General features: G+C 42.8%; 1 protein-coding gene across 1 annotated transcript in view; it reads left to right on the top strand.

The window, feature by feature from the left end:
- The window catches only part of gtf2f2a (general transcription factor IIF, polypeptide 2a), a 101,522-nt gene that overhangs the window by 35,015 nt on the left and 43,234 nt on the right, over nt 1-23,273 (top strand). The window contains exon 5 of the mRNA XM_078559510.1: nt 18,626-18,658. Coding sequence (XP_078415636.1) covers nt 18,626-18,658 — 33 coding nt within the window. The remainder of the gene's footprint in view (nt 1-18,625; nt 18,659-23,273) is intronic.

Raw genomic sequence — 23,273 nt, 5'->3', positions numbered from 1 at the left:
TTGAGAGCATTCCCTAATATCCTAACATTCCCGAATAGTTTTAAGGTGAAGTGGGGTTAGAGCCCAGGCAATAATTGGACATTGACAGAGATAAATAATTGTGTCCCTTTTAAAAAGGACAGAATGTACAACTTTAAAAATATAATTCCATTATAAATTCCTACATCCACATTTATAACAGAACTACCTACGTAAACTTGTCATGCTGTCAGTACATTGCCTTCCTACTGAGGCGAAGATATAATTGCAGCATGACCAGTAGTGGCAGATAGTTTCCATTTTAAACATGGACATAGGAATTTGTAACGAGAAAAGTTGGCAGGAAGTGCGTGCAGGTGTAAGATTTTTTAAGTTATTAGTAGGCTTTAAACATGTTACAGAGGCAAAAGTTTTTGAGGTGGAGAGGATAAGGGATCAGGTGCTCAGCTCAGAGGTCAAAGGGAATGCTGGTATTGCAAGTAGTCTGATTCAACCTGAGGCCATGGCCAGGAATGGAGATGGAATCAGTGGTGAAGGTACAGTATTAGTGATGGGGGCCAAAGACAATGGCTTCCATTGTCTCACTGATTAATGGAGGTCATTGTGCCTCATTCACATGAGCTATTTGACAGCACAGACAGTGGAAGGATCATGCGACGTGTAGAGAGGTAGAGCTATATAATAATTAATAACAGTTACAACAGAGTGCCCTAAGAGAAAGGGGGCTTTCAGCCTGACTGGACTCGATCTCAGGCGAAGAACTATTGTAACCCTTTTCTGTAATTAGCATACAGCAGAGATATTGCACAAAATGTCCATCAAGATAGTCAGACTCTCTGCAGGGAAGAGCAAATCTACAACATGTATGTTCTTGTTTACTTTATACCGTATTAAATGTAGATAGTATTTGTATCTGAGAGGGACGTTGCTTCTCATATACTTTTAGCGTTGAACTTGGAGGAATAATTATTACCTCATTCTTATTTCATGTCTGATATCTCTTTGTTTCTCCCTACCATTCCATTTTTTGTTTCTGTCTCTTTTCCTTTTCTAATTTGTTTGACCTCTATTGCTGTCCCTCTCTCTCTTTTTCTTTACTGTGCTCTCTGTCCTTTTTTATATCAGTAAAAACGTCTTTGTTTGTCAATTGGTCATCCAGGAGGTTTGCATGCTAGCTGTTTCCTCCCACCGCCCCGCCATGTTTACTACCTCTATCCCTTCACATTTAATATGGCCTTTTATCCACAACAACAGCAAAGTAATTATTGCGCTAGTATGATATTCTACACACTGGTGCTCCATCCACTCTACATCCTCTAGTGGGAGCAGGATAATTAATGAGGGACAGCAGGGAAGATGAACAAAAGGATGTCTCAAAGGGAAAAATTAGTTTGATGGAAGGATGAATATGTAGTACTGCTTTCATAAACTGGAATCTCTTCTCCACCCCCCAACACCTCAATTCTGGCCAGGTCAAATTCTACATGATTTGGGTCCGAGCAGAAAAATAAGCCTTATGACAGATTTACATGATATACACACTGATCTTTCTGACCAATGAATATATAAAGGTTGCAGTTTAATTCCTGCCAATATTCTACTGCTCATTTGAAAGATTGCCCAAGTATAACCTTATGTGTTGTTTGGAGGGGGCATAAGAACATTAGAGCAGGAATAGGCCATTCAGCCCCAGGAACCTGCTCTGCCATTGAGCTAGACCATGGCTGATCATCTTCTACTTTTATGATTCTGATATGTGATCTTGGTTCCCTTTGGGGATTATGAACAATAGATAGAGGGAAAACAGTCCTCTGGAGCAGTCCCTGACTAGCTGTCTTGTGTCATAGTTTTATACTTACCTGTCTTCACTGCAGGTAATAGATAAATGAGAAATATGTCCCACCACATGTATATTAGAGTCTGCTTGGTTAATATACCAAACCAATGGTGAACCTGATTTCTGCATGCGGATATTTTTTTTTCGTTTTTGAGTTTCGTTCACCTTTGTTCAAACAGTTCTAACATAGTGGACGAAGAGGTTGAAATAATTCTTGTTGCACAAGATGATTAGCTGGCTGTGGATATTCTAGGGACAGTAGGACCCAGACCTTCTGCTGAGGTGGGTCAGGCCTGCTTGTGGATCTTTACCAAGTATGTATCAGCTTGTCCAAAATTCAATGCAATCCTGTCCTTTTTCAATTCCAAATGTATTCATAAGAAGTCCAGTGTACACATTTCACGATAAGACTGATGCCAAACAATATATCAGGAATTAAACTTCATATGTCATGCATTGTCCTCTGGATATGTTCTAAGTTTCAGAATGATTTAATGCCAATTAGAAATGTCTAAACTGCAGCCCCCAAGCCTATTTGTAAGTTTCTTAACTCTTTGGTACATTGTGCTTGAAATTTTGGGGCTGTAAGTTTGAAAAATGCTCTTCTTTGGGACCATTGGTGGAGAAATCTTCAATTTGCACATCAGGATTTCTTAGTATTACAATATGATGTGTATATATAAGCTAATAGGAGCAAGGGTTAAAATTTATATGTGCCCCCTCTGCCATCTCCCTGAGGCTCCATGATGGGCAATTTAGCAACCCATTAAAAACAAAAAATACTCCTGTCACATTGGATCATATATGGTTGCTAGAATGGTGTGGAGTAATGTTAACATTTCCTATGCTTTATATATGAGGCTGAAAATCGATTGTAGCAAATCTGGCAGTGAATCTCAAATTTTGACATTGCATCTTGGCTCATGTAGCATTCTCACCTCCAAATCAGGAGGTTGTGGCTTCAAGTTCCATTATGGACAAGAGCACATACCGCACTGAGGATTCAGCCAAGATTATTTTGAATGTGACATTAAACTGAGGCTCAGTCTGGTCAAGATGATGCAGACAAGGAGGCGATGGCGTAGTGGTATTGTCGCTGGACGAGTAATCCAGAGACCCAGGGGATTGCTCAGGGGATAAAAGCAAAAAACTGCGGATGCTGGAAATCCAAAACAAAAACAAAAATACCTGGAAAAACTCAGCAGGTCTGGCAGCATCTGCGGAGAGGAACACAGTTAATGTTTCGAGTCCTAATGACCCTTCAATAGAACTAAGTAAAAATAGAAGAGAGGTGAAATATAAGCTGGTTTAAAGGGGGGGGGGGGGGGGGGGGGGGGACAGGTAGAGCTGGATAGAGGGCCAGTGATAGGTGGAGATAACCAAAAGATGTCACAGACAAAAGGACAAAGAGGTGTTGAAGGTGGTGATATTATCGAAGGAATGTGCTAATTAAGGGTAGAAAGCAGGACAAGCAAGGTACAGATAGCCCTAGTGGGGGTGGGATATTCTAGGGACAGTAGGACCCAGACCTTCTGCTGAGGTGGGTCAGGCCTACTTGTGGATCTTTACCAAGTATGTATCAGCTTGTCCAAAATTCAGTGCAATCCTGTCCTGGGTAATGCTTGCGGACAGACTGAAGGTGTTCTGCAAAGCGGTCACCCAGTCTGCATTTGGTCTCTCCAATGTAGAGAAACCGCATTACCCAGACCTCCCTGTCGCTTGCCATTTCAACACTCCACCCTGCTCTCATGCCCACATGTCCGTCCTTGGCCTACTGCATTGTTCCAGTGAAGCTCAACGCAAACTGGAGGAACAGCACCTCATCTTCTGACTAGGCACTTTACAACCTTCCGGACTGAATATTGAGTTCAACAATTTTAGATCATGAACTCTCTCCTCCATCCCCACCCCCTTTCTGATCCCCCCCTTTTTTTTCCCAATAACTTATATAGATTTTTCTTTTCCCACCTATTTCCATTATTTTTAAATGTATTTCCATCCATTGTTTTATCTCTACTTTTTAGCCTTTTTCGATTCCTTCCCCCTACCCCACCCCCACCAGGGCTATCTGTACCTTGCTCGTCCTGCTTTCTACCCTTAGTTAGCACATTCCTTCGATAATATCACCACCTTCAACACTTCTTTGTCCTTTTGTCTGTGACATCTTTTGGTTATCTCCACCTGGCCCTCTATCCAGCTCTACCTGTCCCACCACCCCCCCCACCTTAAACCAGCTTATATTTCACCTCTCTTCTATTTTCACTTAGTTTGTTGATGGGTCATTCAGACTCGAAATGTTAACTGTGTTCCTCTCCGCAGATGCTGCCAGACCTGCTGAGTTTTTCCAGGTATTTTTGTTTTTGTATTGCTCAGGAGACCCGGGTTTGAAAGGTGGAATTTGAATTCGATAAAAATCTGGAATTAAAAGTCTAATGATGACCATGGAACTATTGTCGATTGTTGTAAAAACCCATCTGGCTCACTAATGCCCTTTAGGGAAAGAAATGTATCATCCTTACCTGGTCAGGCCTGCATGTGACTCCAGACCCACAGCAATGTGGTTGACTCTTAAATGCCCTCTGAAATGGCCTAGCAAGCCACTCAGTTGTAACAAACAGCTACTAAGTCACAAAAAAGGAATGAAACTGGATGGACTTACACCGGAAATGACAACGGCAATCTGAGCCCTGTCGACCTTGCAAAGTCCTCCTTACTAACATCTGGGGACTAGTGCCAAAATTGGGAGAGCTGTCTCACAGACTAGTGAAACAACAGCCTGACATAGTCATCCTCACGGAATCATACCTTACAGATAATGTCCCAGACACCACCATCACCATTCCTGGGCATGTCTTGTCCCACCGGCAGGACAGGCACAGCAAAGGTGGTGGCACAGTGGTATACAGTCGGGAGGGAGTTGCCCTGGGAGTCCTCAACATCGACTCTGGACCCCATGAAGCCTCATGGCATCAGGTCAAACATGGGCAAGGAAACATCCTGCTGATTACCATGTACCACCCTCCCTCAGCTGATAAATCAGTGCTCCTCCACGTTGAACACTGCTTGGAGGAAGCACTGAGGGTGGCAAGAGTGCGGAATGTACTCTGGGTTGGGGACTTCAATGTCCATCACCAAGAGTGGCTCGATAGCACCACTACGAGCTGGCTGAGTCCTAAAGGACATAGCTGCTAGACTGGGTCTGCGGCAGGTGGTGAAGGAACCAACAAGAGGGAAAATCACACTTGACCTTATCCTCAGCAACCTGCCTGCCGCAAACACATCTGTCCATAATAGTATCGGTAAGAGTGACCACTGCACAGTCATTGTGGAGACGAAGTCACGCCTTCACGTTGAGGATATCCTCCATCGTGTTGTGTGGCACTACCATCGTGCTAAATGGGACAGATTTCGTACAGATATAACAACTCAAGACAGGGCATCCATGAGGCGCTGTGGGCCAACAGCAGCAGAATTGTACTCGAACACAATCTGTAACCTCATGGCCCGGCATATCCCCCACTCTACCATTACCATCAAACCAGGGAACCAACCCTGGTTCAATGAAGAGTACAGAAGGGCATGCCAGGAGCAGCACCAAGCATACCTAAAAGTGAGGTGTCAACCTGGTGAAACTACAACACGGGACTACTTGCGTGCCAAACAGCATAAGCAGCAAGCGATAGGCAGGGCTAAGCGACCCCACAACCAACGGATCAGATCTAAGCTCTGCACTCCTGCCACATTCAGTCGTGAATGGTGGTGGACAATTAAATAACTCACTGGAGGAGGAGGCTCCACAAATATCCCCATCCTCAATGATGGAGGAGCCCAGCACACCAGTGCAAAAGATAAAGCTGAAGCATTTGTTACAATCTTCAGCCAGAAGTGCTGAGTGGATGATACATCTCCGCCTCCTCTGGAAGTCCCCAGCATTACAGATGCCAGTCTTCAGTGAATTTGATTCACTCCACATGATATCAAGAAACGGCTGAAGGCACTGGTTACTGCAAAGCCTATGGGCCCTGACAATATTCCCGCAATAGTACTGAAGACTTGTGCTTCAGTACTTGCCGCGCTCCTAGCCGAGCTGTTCCAGTGCAGCTACAGCACTAGTATCGACCTGGCTATGTGGAAAACTGCCCAGGTATGCCCTGTACACAAAAATGACAAATCCAACCCAGCCAATTACCGCCCCATCAGCCTACTCTCAATCATCAGTAAAGTAATGGAAGGGGTCATCAACTGTGCTATCAAGTGGCAATTGCTTAGCAATAACCTGCTCACCGATGCCCAGTTTGGGATCCGCCAGGGCCACTCAGCTCCTGCCCTCATTAAAGCCTTGGTTCAAACATGAACAAAAGAGTTGAACTATGAACTCTGGAGGTGAGGTGAGAGTGACTGCCCTTGGCATCAAGGCAGCATTTGTGGCACCAAGGAGCCGTAGCAAAACTGGAGTCAATGGGAGTCAGGGGGGAAACTCTCCACTGGTTGGAGTCATATCTAGCAGAAAGGAAGATGATTGTTGTTGTTGGAGGTCAGTCATCTCAACTCCAGGACATCACTGCAGGAGTTCCTCAGGGTAGTGTCCTTGGCCCAACCATCTTCAGCTGCTTCACCAATGACCTTCCTCCAATGATAAGGTCAGAAGTGGGGATGTTCGCTTATGATGGCACAATGTTCAGAACCATTAGTAACCCCTCAGATACTGAAGCAGTCCTTGTCCAAATGCAGCAAGACCTGGACAATATCCAGGCTTTAGCTGACAAGTGGTAAGTAACATTCGTGCCATGCAAGTGTCAGGCATTGACCACCTCCAACAAGAAAGAATCCAATCATCGCCCCTTGATGTTCAATGGCATTACCATCACTGAATCCCCCACTATCGGCACCATGGGGGTTACCGTTGACCAGAAACTGAACTGGACTAGCCATATAAATACTATGGCTACAAGAGCAGGTGAGAGGCTAGGAATCCTGAGGTGAGTAACTCACCTCCTGACCCCCCAAAGCCTGTCTACCATCTACAAGGCACAAGTCAGGAGTGTGATGGAATACTCCCCACTTGCCTGGATGAGTGCAGCTCCCACAACACTCAAGAAGCTTGACACCATCCAGAACAAAGCAGCCCGCGTGATTGGCGCCACATCCTCAAACATTCACTCCCTCCACCACAGACCCACAGTAGCAGCAGTGTGCACTATCTATAAGATGCACTGCAGGAATTCACCAAGGCTCCTTAGACAGCGCCTTCCAAACCCACGACCACTACCATCTAGAAGGACAAGGGAAGCAGATAGATGGGAACACTGCCACCTAGAAGTCCCCCTCCAAGTCACTCAACATCCTGACTTGGAAATATATCGCTGTTCCTTCACTGTCACTGGGTCAAAATCCTGGAACTCCTTACTTAAGTGTACCTTACCAAATGGACTGCAGCGGTTCAAGAAGGCAGCTCACCACCACCTTCTCAAGGGCAACTAGGGTTGGGCAAGAAATGCTGGCCCAGCCAGCGATGCCCACATCCCATGAAAGAATGAATGAATAATAAAAAAAAAATCCCATGGCACCATTGGAAGAAAGAGGAGCTTTCCTCGTGTCATGACCCTATTCCTCCATCAAATTTCACCACAAAAAACTGATTACCTGGTTGCTCTTTCCTTTGGTATTTGAACCTTTAGTGCACAAATTGCCTGTGAATTTTGTCTTTATGATGTCAGTGACTGCACTTCAAAAGTAATCAGTTGGTTGTTGGTCGTTTTAAGATGTCCTGAGGACATTGAGGTGCTATATAAATTCAAGTTATTAATTTGAATAACAATTTACTTTAGTATTGCCACAGTCTCTCACCAGGTGGAAAAATGAATGCGTTAGCACCCGTTCTGCGTGATGATGTGTTTTATTTTTGATGATGAATTTGAGCTTTCATTTGTTTTTGTGTTAATTAGGACATGTAAATTGAAGTTATTCTGTTGCTGATCTGCAGCTTTTACACACTGTTGCTTTTTGTTTTTAAGGCTCAGGTGGTCTTTACTTGATCAAGTTATTTACTAAAATTACTAAATAAACTTCAAATATTGGTTAAAATGTTTTCAAGTAATTAAAAAGATATGTTAAAAGGATCTTTACATTTCCCAGTTCAACATCCACAGTATGCTTCCCATCTCTCTCCCCCCACCCCTTTCTCCCCCTTCTCACCTTAACCTTTTCCTTTTGATGCACGAACAGTGATGCATTAAATTGAAGTTGATGAATTGCTAACAATGCACATTTAGTTTACTATTGCTTTTTCTGTTTGCTGTGAATTGCTATATTAGATAGACCTATTCTGTGTTTCTTCCATTTCTTCATTTGAGCTTATGTGTGCCAGCCCTGGTCTGTAAGGTGTAATAACCAGCATTCGCAGAAAGCAAATGAAGGCGCTGGGCCAAGGTGAATGCTTAGCAGTGCTTGAAATGGAGCTGTCAAAATTTATAGTGCATAAACATTTAGAACTGAGGAAACCAGAACTAATGTGTTTTTATAAACACATTGTCCTTGTTCAGTTTCAATTTCTCACATTTTAAAAAATTGCTTATCAAGACACCTCTGACTTTGTCTGTATTCCTGTGATGCTGCAGACCTAACTATTTGTTGAGTTCAAATTCTTGTAATTGCAGAATCAAGATCATCTGCTTGAATGAAATTGTTAACAGAAAGCTCAGCATGCTTTGTGCCCTGGCACTTAAAATAACAGCGCTGAGCAATGCTGTCATATTAAAATGTTAATTTATGGCCTGTGTATTGCGTGCAGCATCTCAATTTTGAGTGTAGTTTTAACTCTAATAGCACTATGTGGTGCCAAGCTCCTGATAATTCCCTTATGAACTGAAAAACTACTGCAAATTGTGGAAGCACTACATCAATATAAGTTAACCTTATAAAAGGTCCACAATTATTGCTTTTACTTGTCGTAGGGTCTGGTGTAACATTGTTTCTTCACTGTAGCCACTTTTTGTTCCACTTGCTATACAAATAACATGTAGGATGGGTGTCATTTAACACTACTCCACCTCTTCTCCCCCTCCCCCAGATTGGAAGCAAGTTTCTGAAGTTTGAACCTTATGCCTAATGCAAAGAGCTATCACTTGGTTATGATTTGTAATTACAAAAATTATGTTCTCTTTGTTCAAGAGACGCTGCTCAGTGCAACCACCTCCATAGTAAAAGGCTGCTCTTAGTCCAATGGTACTGAATATTGCACCTGGTCTATTCCAATGTGATTTAAGTACAGCCTTTTGCACAGTACATATTATGATATACCAATAATTTTTTTCACTCTAATACCATATTTTTGGAACATGTATCTTGACAATACTAATAATGCTGTTTTTGTCAATTGGCAATGTACCATCTGCTGGCCGGACCCCAGGAACAGCTTTGGCATCAAAGGGTGAATAGATGTGCACAGAGGAGGTCGATTATAATTGGAAGGAAGGGAACGAGAAATGTTAGAATGTGATCATAAATGAAGAGCTTGTGCTGACATTGACTTTATATAAGTTGTTTTACTCAAAGCATCAGCATTATACCTTTTGACAACCACAGTTTGGACCCGATGGCATTGGAGCAAAGGGGAATGAAGCTTCCTGCAAAAAGGAACTTCCACTCAGAGTCAGTTAGTTTGGACCTTGTTCCCAATTTATAGTGTACAAGTCTTGTGTCTGAAGTTGAAACCATTTTGCAGCAACATTAACCTTCTAGTGTGAATGGACCATTAAATTTCTTTTTTTGGTGCTGTCTGTGTACAGTACATAAGTTCATGATCATTTGGAGTTAATAGTCACTTTACTTCTTTCATGGTAGTATTTCAAATTCAGTTTGAGGGCGAGCAACTCGGGTCTCAAACCAGTGTCCTCAACTTAAATAAAGGCAATTACAGAGGTGTGAAGAAAGAGTTGTCTAAAGTAGGCTGGGAAAATAGACTAGCGGGAAGGTCAGTGGATGAGCAGTGGCAGACATTTAAGCAGATATTTCATAATGCTCAGCAAAAATTTATCCCGGTCAAAAAGAAGGACTTGATGAGAAGGATGAACCACCCTTGATTAACAAAGGTTGTCAAGGAGAGTATCCAATCAAAAACTAAGGCACACAAAGCGGCGAAAACTAGTGGCAGGCCAGAGGATTAAGAATTTTTTAGGAACCAGCAGCAGATGACTAAAAAGCTAATAAAGAGGGAGAAAATTGATTATGAAAGTAAATTGGCAAGAAATATAAAAACAAACAGCAAGACCTTTTACGGGTATATAAACAGAAAGAGTGGCTAAAGTGAATGTGGGACCCTTGGAGGATGCGACTGGAGAATTGATAACAGGGAACGGGGAAATGGCAGATAATTTATACCGATATTTTACATCGGTCTTCACGGTGGAGGACTCTATAAACACTCCAAAGATATCGGATAAGCAAGGAGTTAATGGGAGGAAAGATCTTGTAACAGTCTGTATCATGGGGGACAAAGTATTTGACAAACTAATGGGACTAAAGGCAGACAAGTTGCCAGAACCTGATGGCTTGCATCCAAGGGTTTTGAAGGAAGTGGCTGCAGGGATAATGGAGGCATTGGTCAAAATATTCCAGAACTCATTGGGTTTGTGGATTGGAAAGCCGCTAATGTGACTCCCCTATTCAAGACGGGAGGGAGACAAAAAGCAAGAAGCTATAGGCCAGTCATCCTAACATCTGTCTTTGTGAAAATGCTAGAGTCCATAATTATGGAAGAAATAGGACATTTAGAAAAGCTTAACGCAATCAAACAGAGTCAACATGGTTTTGTGAAAAGGAAATCGTGCTTGACAAATTTGCTAGAGTTCTTTGAGGATATAACAAGCAGAGTTGATAAAGGGGAACCGGTAGATGTAGTGTATTTGGATTTCCAGAAGACATTTGATAAGGTGCCACATAAAAGGTTATTGCACAAGATAGCTCACGGTATTGGGGGTAATGTGTTAACATGGACTGAGGATAGGTTAACATACAGAAGACAGAGAGTCGGAATTAATGGGTCATCTTCAGGTTGGAAAGACATAACTAGTGGAGTGCCACAAGGATCAGTCCTAGGGCCTCAATTATTTACTATCTATTTTAATGACTTGGAGGAGGGGGCAGAGTGTAATGTATCCAAATTTGCTGACGATACAAAAATAGGCGGGAGGGCATGTTGTGATGAGGACATAAGGAATCTGCAAGGGAATATAGATAGGTTGAGTGAGTGGGCAAAAAACTTAGCAGATGGAGTTTAATGTAGGAAAGTGTGAGGTCATGCACTTTGGTAGGAAGAATCAAAAGGCAGACTGTTATTTAAATGGAAGAGATTCCAAAAAAAGTGCAGGACAGAAGGATCTGGGTGTTCTTGTGCATGAAACACAAAAAGTTAGCATGCTGGTGGTGCAAGTATTAAGAAGGCAAATGGAATTTTGGCCTTTATTGCTAGGGGGTTGGAGTTTAAAAATAGGGAAGTCTTGTTACAACTGTACAGGGTGTTGGTGAGGCCGCACCTTGAGTATTGTGTGCAGTTTTGCTCCCTGTATTTAAGAAAGGATATACTGACGTTGGAGGCAGTTCAAAAGAGATTCACTAGGCTGATTCCTGGGATGAAGGGGTTGACTTATCAAGAAGCCTTTATTCATTAGAGTTTAGAAGAATGAGGGGTGATCTTATTGAAACATACAAGATTCTGAGGGGGCTTGACTGAGTTGATGTTGAGAAGATGTTTCCACTAGTGGGGGAATCTCAAACTAGGGGACATAGTTGCAGAATAAGGGGACAATCATTTAAAACTGAGATGCTGAATGGCCTACTCCTGCTCCTATTTCTTATGTTCTACCTCTTGAGCTTTACCCGTTGTTTGGTTGGAATGATTTCAAATTCAGGTGCCAACTTGGTGATCCATTTCAGCCTCCTCCTGAAGTCCCCAACATCAGAGATGTCAGTCTTCAGCCAATTTGATTCACATATCAAGAAATGGCTGGGTGCACTGGATTCAGACTCTGACAGCATCTTGGCTTTAGTGCTGAAGATTGTACTCCAGAACTAGCTGCTCCCTGAGCCAAGCTGTTCTATTACTGGAATCTACCTGAAAATGTGGAAAATTGTGCAGGTTTGCCCTGTCCACAAAAAGTAGGACAAATCCAACTAAGCTATTTGCTTCCCTATCAACCTACTCTTAATCATCAGCAAAATGATGTAGTAGTCATCAACAGTACCATCACTATCCTTAGTTTGGGTTCTGCCAAGGCTACTTCAGCCTTGAACCTCACTCCAGCCTTGATCACAACATAGATACAACTGTAATTTAAGAGGAGAGGTGTAGCTGACTGCACTTGACATCAAGGCAGCACTCAGTCGATTGTGTCACCAAGGTAGCCTAGGAATTCAATGATAAAAACAAAAAGCTAAAAGCTACTGCGGATGCTGGAAATCCAAAACAAAAACAATTACCTGGAAAAACTCAGCAGGTCTGGCAACATCGGTGGAGAAGAAATCAGTTAACATTTCGAGCCTTCACGACCCTTCGGCAGAACTGAAGCATAGTTAGGAGAAAGGAGAAATATAAGCTGGTTTAAGGTGGGGGGGCGGGGGGAGAGAGAAGTTGAGGGTGTGGTGATTGTGGAGATAAGCAAGCAGTGATAGGAGCAGATAATCAAAAGATGTCACAGACAAAAGGATCAAAGAGGTGTTGAAGGTGGTGATATTTGTCTAAGAAAAGTGCTAATTAAGAATGGAAGACAGGACACTCAAAGTACAGCTCTAGTGGGGGTGGGGTGGAAAGACTAACAAGGTTTTAGTTTTAGATTTAAAAATAATGGAAATAGGTGGGGAAAGAAGAATCTATATAAATTATTGAAAAAAAAGGGGAGGGGGGAGAAACGGGGTGGGGATGGGGGGAGGGGGAGTTTAAGATCTAAAGTTGTTGAATTCAATATTCAGCCCGGAAGGCTGTAAAGTGCCTAGTCGGAAGATGAGGTGCTGTTCCTCCAGTTTGCGTTGGGCTTCACTGGAACAGTGGTTTGCTGCATTGTTCCAGTGAAGCCCAACGCAAACTGGAGGAACAGCACCTCATCTTCCGACTAGGCACTTTACAGCCTTCCGGGCTGAATATTGAATTCAACAACTTTAGATCTTAAACTCCCCCTCCCCCCATCCCCACCCCGTTTCTCTCTGCCCCCCCCCCACCCTTTTTTTTTCCAATAATTTATATAGATTCTTCTTTCCCCACCTATTTCCATTATTTTTAAATCTAAAACTAAAACCTTGTTAGTCTGTCCACCCCACCCCCACTAGAGCTGTACTTTGAGTATCCTGTCTTCCATTCTTAATTAGCACTTTTCTTAGACAAATATCACCACCTTCAACACCTCTTTGATCCTTTTGTCTGTGACATCTTTTGATTATCTGCTCCTATCACTGCTTATCTCCACAATCACCACACCCTCAACTTCTCTCTTCCCCCCACCCCCACCTTAAACCAGTTTATATTTCTCCCTTCTCCTAACTATGCTTCAGTTCTGCCGAAGGGCCATGAAGGCTCGAAACGTTAACTGATTTCTTCTCCACCGATGCTGCCAGACCTGCTGAGTTTTTCCAGGTAATTCTGTTTTTGTTTAGGAATTCAATGGGTTGATGGAGAAAACTTTCTAATTGTTGAAGTCCTACCTGCCACGAAGGAAGATGGTTATCCTTTTTGGAGACCAATCATCTCAGCTCCAGGACATCACTGTGGAAATTTCTCAGAGTAACGTTCTGGGCCCAACTACCCACCTACTTTATCAATGACTTTCCCTCTATCATGAGGTCAGAAGTGGGGTTGTTTGTTGATGATTGTGCAGTGTTCAGATCCATTCGCAATTCAACAGTATCAACTAGTGTTTATATAGTGCCTTTAAAACAATAAAACGTTCCAAGGTGCTTAACAGGATCATTATAAAACAAAATATGACACTGAGCCACGTAAGCAGATATTAGAGCAGATGACCAAAAACTTAGTCAAACAGGTAGGCTTTAAGGTGTGTCTTAAAGGAGGAAATTGAGTTAGTGAGGCGGAAAAGTTCAGGGAGGGAATTCCAGAGCCTATGGCCTATGCAATTCAAGGTACAGCCACCAATGGTGGAGCAGTTAAAATCAGGGATCCTCATTAGGTGAGTGCAGATATCTCAGAGGGTGATGAAGAAGGAGGGGCGAGGCTATGGATGGATTTGTAAACAAGTATGAGAATTTTAAAGTCAAGGAGTTGTTTAAACAGAAATCCATGAAGGTCAATGAGCATGGGGTGATGGATGAATGGGATTTGATGAGAGTTAGGATACAGGCAGCAGAGTTTTGGACCTCAAGTTTACAGCTGGTAGAACATGGCAGTCGGTAGAACATGGAAGGCTGGCCTGGTATACATTAGAATAGACAAGTATAGGGGTAATAAAGGAACGGATAAGCATTTCAGCAGAAGATGAGCTGAGGTGGGAACAGAAGCAGGTTATGCTGAGGCAGGCAATTCTCAAGGACAATTAGAGATGGGCAAAAAATGCTGGCTTTGTCAGCAACATGCACACCCCATGAAAGAATAAAAAGTGGAAAAAGACAATCTTGGCAATGGTGCTACTATGTGACTGATAGCTCGGCTTGGGGTCAAATATGATATTGAAGTTGCAAACCATCTGGTTTGCACTCAGACAGTTGCCAATGGAGAAGGTTAGAGTTGATTGCTAGGGAACGGATTTTTTGGCGGGGTCTGAAGATAATGGCTTCAATCTTCCCCGTACTTAATTGGAGGAAATTTCTGCTCATTCAATACTGGATTTTGGACAAGCAGTCTGACAATTTTGAGACAGCGGAGGGGTTGAGAGAGGTGGTGAGGTAGAGCAGGGTGTTGTCAGCGTCCATGTGGAAACTGAAATATTTTCAACTGATGTCACCATGGGTAGTATGTAGATGAGAAATAGGAGGTGAAGCTGTTAGCATAGTTACTGGACACGCAATCCAGAGGCCTGGACTAATACTCCAGAGATCAGAATTCAATGTCAACACAGCAGCTGAGAGACTCTAAATTCAATTAATTATAAAATCTGGAATAAAGTGACGGCTCCATTAACATGATCATGAAATATCAGCATCCTGGGGAATACCTTTGACCAGAAACTGATCTGGACTAGCCATATAAATGCTGTGGCTACAAGAGCAGGTCAGAGACTGGGAATCCTGCGACGAGTAACTCACCTTCTGACTCCCCAAAGCCTGTCCATCATCTACAAGGCACAAGTCAGGAGTGTGATGGAATACCCTCCACTTGCCTGGATGAGTGCAGCTCCAACAACACTCAAGCAGCTTGACACCATCCGGAACAAAGCAGCCCGCTTGATTAGCACCCCATCCACAAATGTTCACTCCGTCCACCACCGAGGCACAGTGGCAGCAGTGTGTGCCATCTTCAAGATGTACTGCAGGAACTCCACCAAGCCACCTTAGAAAGCACGTTCCGAGCCCACAACCACCACCATCTAGAAGGACAAGGGCAGCAGACACATGGCAACACCACCACCTGCAAGTTCCTCTCCAAGTCAGTTACCATCCTGACTTGGAAATATATCGCCGTTCCTTCACTGTCGCTGGGTCAAAATCCTGGAACCCCCTCCCTAACAGTACTGTGGGTGTACCTACACCACATGGACTGCAGCGGTTCAAGAAAGCAGCTCACCACCACCTTCTCAAGGGTAATTAGGGATGGGCAATAAATGCAGGCCTAACCAGCAACAACCACATCTCATGAGTGAATAAAAGAAAAAAATTATCGGATTGTTGTTAAAAACCCACCTGGGGAGGAAATATGCAATCCTTACCTGGGCTGGCCTACATTGAGTCCAGATCCAAAGCAAGCACTGTGTTCGACTCTTAACTGCTCTCTGAAATGGCATAGTTGGCCATTTGGTTACATCAACCTGTTGCCAAAAGGAACTGTGGGTTCCTACACCACATGCATGGCAACTGCTTAAGAAGGCAGCTCAATACCACCTTATCAAAGGCAATTAGTTAGGCTGGCTTTGGCAGTGATGCTCACATCCTGAGAATGAATAATATATTTTTAAAATCCTTGGGGGACACTAGAGATAACTGTGTGGGAGCAGGAACTGAAGCCACTGATGGGTGACTCTTTGGCTACAGTGAGATAAATTAAAATGAAATCAGGCAAGTGCAGTCCCGTCCAGCTCGATGACAGTGGAGAGGCGTTGGGGAAGGATGGTGTGGCCAGCCATTTCAGAAACTGCAGGCTAGTCCAGAAGGATGAGAGGAATAATTTACCTTTGTCACAGTCACATAGGACTCTGACTCTTTGTGACTCTGAGTGGAGCTGTTTTGGCACTGTGGAAGGGGCAGAAACCTAATGGAGGGGGAGGGGATTCAAACATGGAGCTTTGGGAAAGATAGACGCGAATTTAGGAGGTCACAATACTTTCAGGGAGGTTGGAAATAGGACAGTTTGCAAGGCTGGAGGGGTCAAGGGTTTGTTTTGAGAACTGGCATGATGACAGCAGATTTGATGGAGACGGGGAGAGAACATCGAAGCCAGGAAGGGCAGCTGAGTGATTGGAAATTTAGTGGTAATTGGGTCGGGAGAGCAGGATATGAGAGAGAACTAGAGAAAGATACAAGTTCAAGGTAAGGGCAGCGGGGAACTTTAGAGGAAGTTTGACCCAGTGGGTTCGGGGAAGGGAGAGAAGTGACCGAAGCAGCTGATAAGATTGTCTCAATCTTGGTGACAAAGAAATCCATGAATATCTCGCCCTTGTGGAGGAGACAGGGGATTGGGGTTTAAGAAGACAGTTAGCAGTAGAGAAAAGAAACAAGGGTTGTTCTTTGCATTTAGGATGACCCAGGAATGGCAAACAGTTATAGCAGGTGAGAGCAGGACCTGTCAGGGCTTTGTGTTGTCAGTTTTCTGCAGTATCCATTGAAGTATGCTTGGACTTTAGGGAATGGGGATGAGGGTCATGCCATGGGGAACAACCAGGTTAAGAGAGAGTAATGGTTCTAATGGGGTCCAGAGCATCCAGATAGAGGTGAGGGTGCAGGTGAGCAGATCCTTAGCTGCAGGAATGACATGACGAATGAAGGGCCAAAGGCAGGACAGCTGGGACTTTGAGACAGGAGGGAGAGGTTTTTCCAAGGGGATACAGAAGAAAGCAGGGCTTAGAGGGGGAAGCGGGATGTGGGTGATATGAGGAAGTAATCAGAAATAGCCTTATCTGTGATTGACGCTATGGGAGCAACAAGGCTGCATGAGATGACGAGTTCAAGGGGGTGACTCTGAAAACGGTTTGGGGAGTTTACATGGATGGTGAGGAAGGCAGAGACCAAATATGTATGGGGATGGGCATTGGCAGTTGAAATTAGCGGTTAACTAAATGAAGGTGAAAATGCGCTGAGTTTTAGAAACAGGAAAATCTAGAGGTGATAGGGAGAAAAAATGACCAAATATCACCAGCTGCACAATGAAGAGCTCCCTAGGAAGCTGGCTGACCAGGAACCATCTTGAGACTGCAGCCTCAGACAATCCCTTAGTAAATGAAGCAGTCTATACCCATTTGCAGTAAGACCTGGGCAACTTGGGCTGATAAATATTAAGTAACACTTATGCCACGTAAGGGCCAGGCAGTGATCATCTTCAACAAGAGACTGTCTGGTTGTCAAAACTCCCACCATTAACATCTTGAAATACACCATTGTTCAGAAACTTAACTTGACCAGCCACATAAATGCTGTGGCTACTGGAGCAGGTCAGGGGCTAGATGTTCTGCAGCAAATGGCTTACCTCTAGTCTCCCCAAATGCCTCTCTAGCGCCTAACAAAGAACAAGTTAGGAGTCTAATGGAATGTTCTCCACTTGTCTGGATGGGTACATCTGCAGCAACACTCAGGAAACTCAGCATCATCCAACAATCTACTTGATCACTCCCCCAACTACCACCTCAAATATCCATGTCTTCTATAGGAAGTACACCATGGGGACTGGAGTGTTTTATTGACCTTCTTAATCACATTTTGGTTTAATGTTTGTAAGTTTCCTTTAAATTTTGTATTTGTTTTTGCAGTTTCCCTTTAAGGGGCTGCTTCTTAATCTGTCCCCAATTTTGTTAATTTAGTTTATTTGGTTGACTCAAAAGAGTTAAAGGAAATACTGCAACAGGTCGTGAATGCTTCTTGACAGCCTTCCCAAACCTGTAACCACCATCACCACCTCTGCATTCCCCTCCAAGTCGCACATCATCCCAACTTGGGCATATATCAGTGTTCCTCCTTCATCGTTGGGTCAAATCCTGGGACTCCCTACCTAACAGCACTCCTGAGCGATGCAGCAGCTGTACCCACACCACATGAAACGGTTCAAGAAAGCAGCTCGCCATCATCTGCTCAAAGGAAACATTAAATGTTGACCTTGCTAGTGACACCCATATCCTGAGAAGGAAAGTATGTAAAAAATGAAATGCTTTGTACCTGTTGCGTCAGTGTTCGGCAGAAATTGGGGTCAGGTTTCTGACAGTTCAAATATTGCTTTTGGAGAAATTCGAGACAGATTATATTTGTGGAAAGTATTGCATTTGACATTGTAACCATTATTCTTTCTTTGTGGTCAAACAAAATCTCTAGAAGTTACAAAATGGTTGTGACCTGAATTGGTAATTTTTACATTTGGATATATTTTCCTTTGCTTTTTAGAACTGTTTTTTGTAACTTTTTTCTATCATACAGTCATATCATAGAATAACTTTTTTTTATCTTATGTAGGACAGTCAGAAGAGAAATCTGATGGCAACAATGGTAAGTGTCACTTAAAAGTAATGAATATTTGCACTTTTATCACTGTCAGTAAGTGGTTGAAATCAGCAGAGTCAAAGACTTGTTATTAAAGCATTTAATTTGTGGTTTAGTTTTTAATTTTTGCATGTTTTATTAGCAAGCATTTGAATAAGAACTGAATAAGTGTGGTCAGCTCCATGCAGAGTACAGTTGACCTTGTTTATATTGAATTAATTATATTGGACTCGCAGTCTGAGAATGAATTCATAAAATTGAGCCCCAGGATGTTCAGTCCTGGGCCATCAAGGTGCTGTACAACAGACTAGTAGGACTACAAAATTGTGGTCACAGTATGCTGCTTGAGCAAGTCCCTGACATCATCTGGGCTGGAAGACAGTGGTGATTTTGAGAATTTCTGGAATCACTTTTGTAGACTCACTAGTGGTCAGCTCAAATCCTGTTGGAGAGAGCTTGCAGCAGATTGCTTGCCCAACCTTTCAGTAAGGTAGGGACAAAGGAAAAGCAGTCATGAGAACCTGAAGTTTGAAATTGAACAGTAGGTTTACTTATTGCTTGAATTCACCTCCAGAAGTTGGGCTCCAATCTAATACAGAACTTGTGTTCTGTTTTAAGAGTCCTGTTTGGAAAGCTTGGGCAGTTTCAGCCCGAATCTTATTTTACATATGCAGAGTTGACACTTGAGCTTATTGTTGAGGCTGAGTTTTAAAAAAAGCAGGAGCTGAATTTATACAACACCTTATCATACCTCTGAAATGTTTCAATGTGCCCCACATGGAATTAATTCATTTTGAAGTAGAATGACTATTATGTGATACAGATGGAACTTGATTTGTGCAAGGCAAAACCCCCCTAAACCAAACTGAACAGACGATCAGTTAATATGTTTTGGTGATGGTTCGGGAAGGTATGTTGGGGGGTTTTACTCTTCACCTCACTGTTGAACACCTGACCTGAGATGTCTGGTCCTGATAAATTGAAAGATATTTAATTATTCAGCTCTGAATTTCTTCACCTTAAAGAGGCATAAAATTAAAATTAGTAACTACTTCTACTACTTACACTTGCCACAATTATCCTGTTTTATGATTATTACAATTGAGTTACTGATGGTATCAAAGTATTTTACACCATATCCACTTGCATTAATGTAGCTCATTTAAGGTAATTAAACACTCCAAAGCACTTTACAGATGCAAATGAATGGACGTCAAGCCAACTAGAGAACAGAATTTTGGTTGAATAATGGGTTTTGAGAAGATGTTTAATGATGGGAAAAGAGACGGAATGGTGGAGTGGCCTCGGAAGAAATTCCTGAGTAAGAGTAGACAGCAACACCTGACAGCCAATGGTGGGAAATGGGGGTGGGTGCATAGAATGAACTGGGCGAAGGAAACATTGGTGGAGGCAGATAGAGGTATAAGATTGGAAGAATTTGGAGCTAGGGTAAGATGAGGCCGTAAGGCTGTTAATGGACAAAGACACGAATTTTAAATTTAATGTGCAAGTATATGGGTAGGCAGCAAAGGTCAATAAGGAAAGATGAACAGGACTTTGTGTAGGGCACTATCCAAGTAGCAAATTTTGGACACATTGGATTTTATGGAGGGGAGCAGATGGGAGGCCAACAAGAACACCATATGTGTAGTCTGGTTTGGAAGTGACAAAGGCGTATGTAAGAGTTCCTTTTGCGAAAGAGCGGAGATGATTAATGTTGCAGAGATGGAAGTGAGTGAGCTTGGTAATAGAAGCATTGTGGTGTACAGAGCTCAGTTCTTGGTCAAACGGGAATGTCAAGGATGCGAAGGATCTGTTTAAGCTTAGGTGATGGTGCCAGCAGAGCTTGTGATGCGGAGGCCAAAAACAATAGCTTTGGACTTTCTGATGTTGAACTGGAGAAAGTTGTGTCATCCAAAACTTAATGTTAGACAAGCAGTGCGACAGTACAGAGTGGTGATGGCAAACCGTTTATTATAGAACTAATGTACAGTTAACTTCCCCATGGTTAGGAAACATTGAAGCTGAAGGAACAAGGTCTTGCCTAATTTCCTCCTTTTTATTGATCAGTCTTAAAACACTCAATTCCAGATTAAACTTTACCTGTTTGTTTTTACTGAATGTAGAATATGTTTTTGCCTTTACATGTGTACAGCAGGCAGATTTTGAAATTGGTTCACTCATATAAAGGAATGTTTTCAGAAAGAGAAACATGGGACAAGCCATAGCAATCCTGAAATAATTATCTGCCAGGACTTTGGAGAGGGTTATTAAAGCAATGGGTAAAACTTATGTGAAGTAATTGAAGAATAAAAGAAATGTATCAAGACTGCAGAAAATCAAATGGAGAAATATTATGGAATCAGGAATACATTAGAATCAGAAACTATTATATTAATGGTAATTGTACTTCTAAAATTGCAATAACGTTTAGAATAGAATTAATGGAATTCAGTGGTTAAACTGATCTGCAGTCCTCCCAGACTGGCATTTCAGAAAATTAATGTATGTTCTCTTGGCCTCTTTAACTCCTTCCTGCTGAGAGCCTCACTGCATCTGGAGTTCCCACTCCTGCTTAGGTGATGGTGCCAGCTTGCTGACCCTGGCAAATTCTTGCTCTTCTGATGTCCACTCTCCTGATATGTCTCCTCTCCATTTGTATGTTTGCTTTCCTGGCCTCTGTTTTCTCACCCTTTGCTCCTTCTCCTGACCTTGGTTTCCTCTGTCTTTAACACTCTTTCTCCTGGCCTCTGCCTCCGCTCCATTTAATGAGTGAAAATGAAGCACTCAGGATATTATAAGTAAAGAAATAATACAATACTGGAGAAACTAATGGGACTTCAAGTAAATAAATTCCCTGGACCTGAGGGATCCTAGCATTTTAAAAAAGGTAGCGACAGCAATAGTGGATGCATTGTTTTTAGAGCAGTCCCCATGAATTGGAAGGTGGAAAACACAATCTTCAAAACTCAAGAAAGGAAGGAGAGAAAACAGGAAACCATGGCTAGTTAGCTTGACACCAGTAGTAAAGAAAATGGGGACATGATAACAGGGCATTTAGAGAACCATTGTATGAATAGGAGAGTCATCACTGGTTTATGAAAGGAACTCATGAAGCTTCATGAGTGTTTGAAAAATCTGTGTTTTAGCTTCACCAGGTTGGCACCTCATTTTTTGGTATGAGCCTGGTGCTGATCCTGGCTAATTCTACAGTGTACCCCAGAATACAGTGAGGAATATGCCAAGCCACTATGTTACAGATTGTGATGAAATACAATTTTATTACTGCTGATGGTCCACAGCACCTCATGAATGCCCAGATTTGAGCTGCTGGACCAGTCCCCTTAAGCATGCTGGTATTGTCACACAACACTATGGAGGGTGTCCTCAGTGTGATTACAGGACTTGGTCTCCACAAGGACAGTGCAGTGGTCACTCCTACCAGTATTGTCATAGACAACCTGCAAGAGGTAGATTGGTGAGGTCAAGGTCAAATAGTATTTTCCCTCTTGTTGATTCTCTCTCCACCTGCTACAGGCCCAGTCTGACAGAAATGTTCTTCAGGACTTGGCCAGCTCAGTAAGTTGTGGCCCGACCAACATTGAAGTCCCTCACCCAAAGTACATTGTGTGCCTTTGCTACTCTCAGTGCTTCATCCAAGTGGTGTTCAAAATGGAGGAGCACTGATTCATTAGCTGAGGGAGGGTAGTAGGTGGTAATCAGCAGGAGATTTCCTTTCCCATGTTTTACCTGCTACCATGAGGCTTCTTGAGTTCTGGAGTCAATGGTGAAGAATCCCATTACCACTTCCTCCCGACTGTATACAACTGCCAGTGGGACAGGACATACCCAGGAATGATGATGGAGGAGTCTAGGGCATTGGAAGTAAGGTATGATTCGATGAGTATGACTATGCCAGGCTTTTGCTTTACTAGTCTGGATCACATTAACGGACAGAAAGCAGAGAGTATAAATAAATGGAATAATTTTGCGTTGGTAGGCTGAACTAGCAGGGTACTGCAAGGATCAGTACTTAGGCCTCAGTTATTTACAATCTATATCATTATCTTAGATGAGGGAGATGAGGGGACTGAGTATAAGTTTGCTGACAATGCAAAGTTAGGTGGGAAAGTAAACGGTGAGAAGAACACAAAGGGGCTGCAATGGGATATAGACAGGCTGGGTGAGTGGGCATGCATATGGCAGATGGGATACAGAGTGGGGAAGTGTGAAGGTACCTGGTGCATTGTATACAGCTCTGGTCTCCTTACCTAAGGATGGCTACATTGTCTTGGAGGGAGTACAACAGAAGGTCACTGCACTGAATCCTAGGATGAGGGGATTGTCCTATGAGGTGAAGTTGAGTTGACTGTTAACTTCCAGAAAGATAGTTGAAGGATAGGACTAGAGTGAATCTTTAAACAATATTGTAAGCATTTATTTCCAGGGTTACACATTACAAGCAAGCATATCCTAACCCAACAATGATAGTTTCAAAAGCAAAATACTGTGGATGCTGAAATCTGAAATAAAAACAGAAAATGCTGGAAATATTCAGCAGTTCTGGCAGTATCTGTAGAGAGAGAAACAAAGTTGATGTTTCAGATTGATGACCTTTCAT

This window comes from Cetorhinus maximus, chromosome 16 (genome assembly GCF_964194155.1).
Source record: "Cetorhinus maximus chromosome 16, sCetMax3.hap1.1, whole genome shotgun sequence".
NCBI classification, from domain to species: domain Eukaryota; kingdom Metazoa; phylum Chordata; class Chondrichthyes; order Lamniformes; family Cetorhinidae; genus Cetorhinus; species Cetorhinus maximus.
Note: the sequence above shows the minus strand (reverse complement) of the source record. Positions and strands in the feature narration are given on the sequence as shown.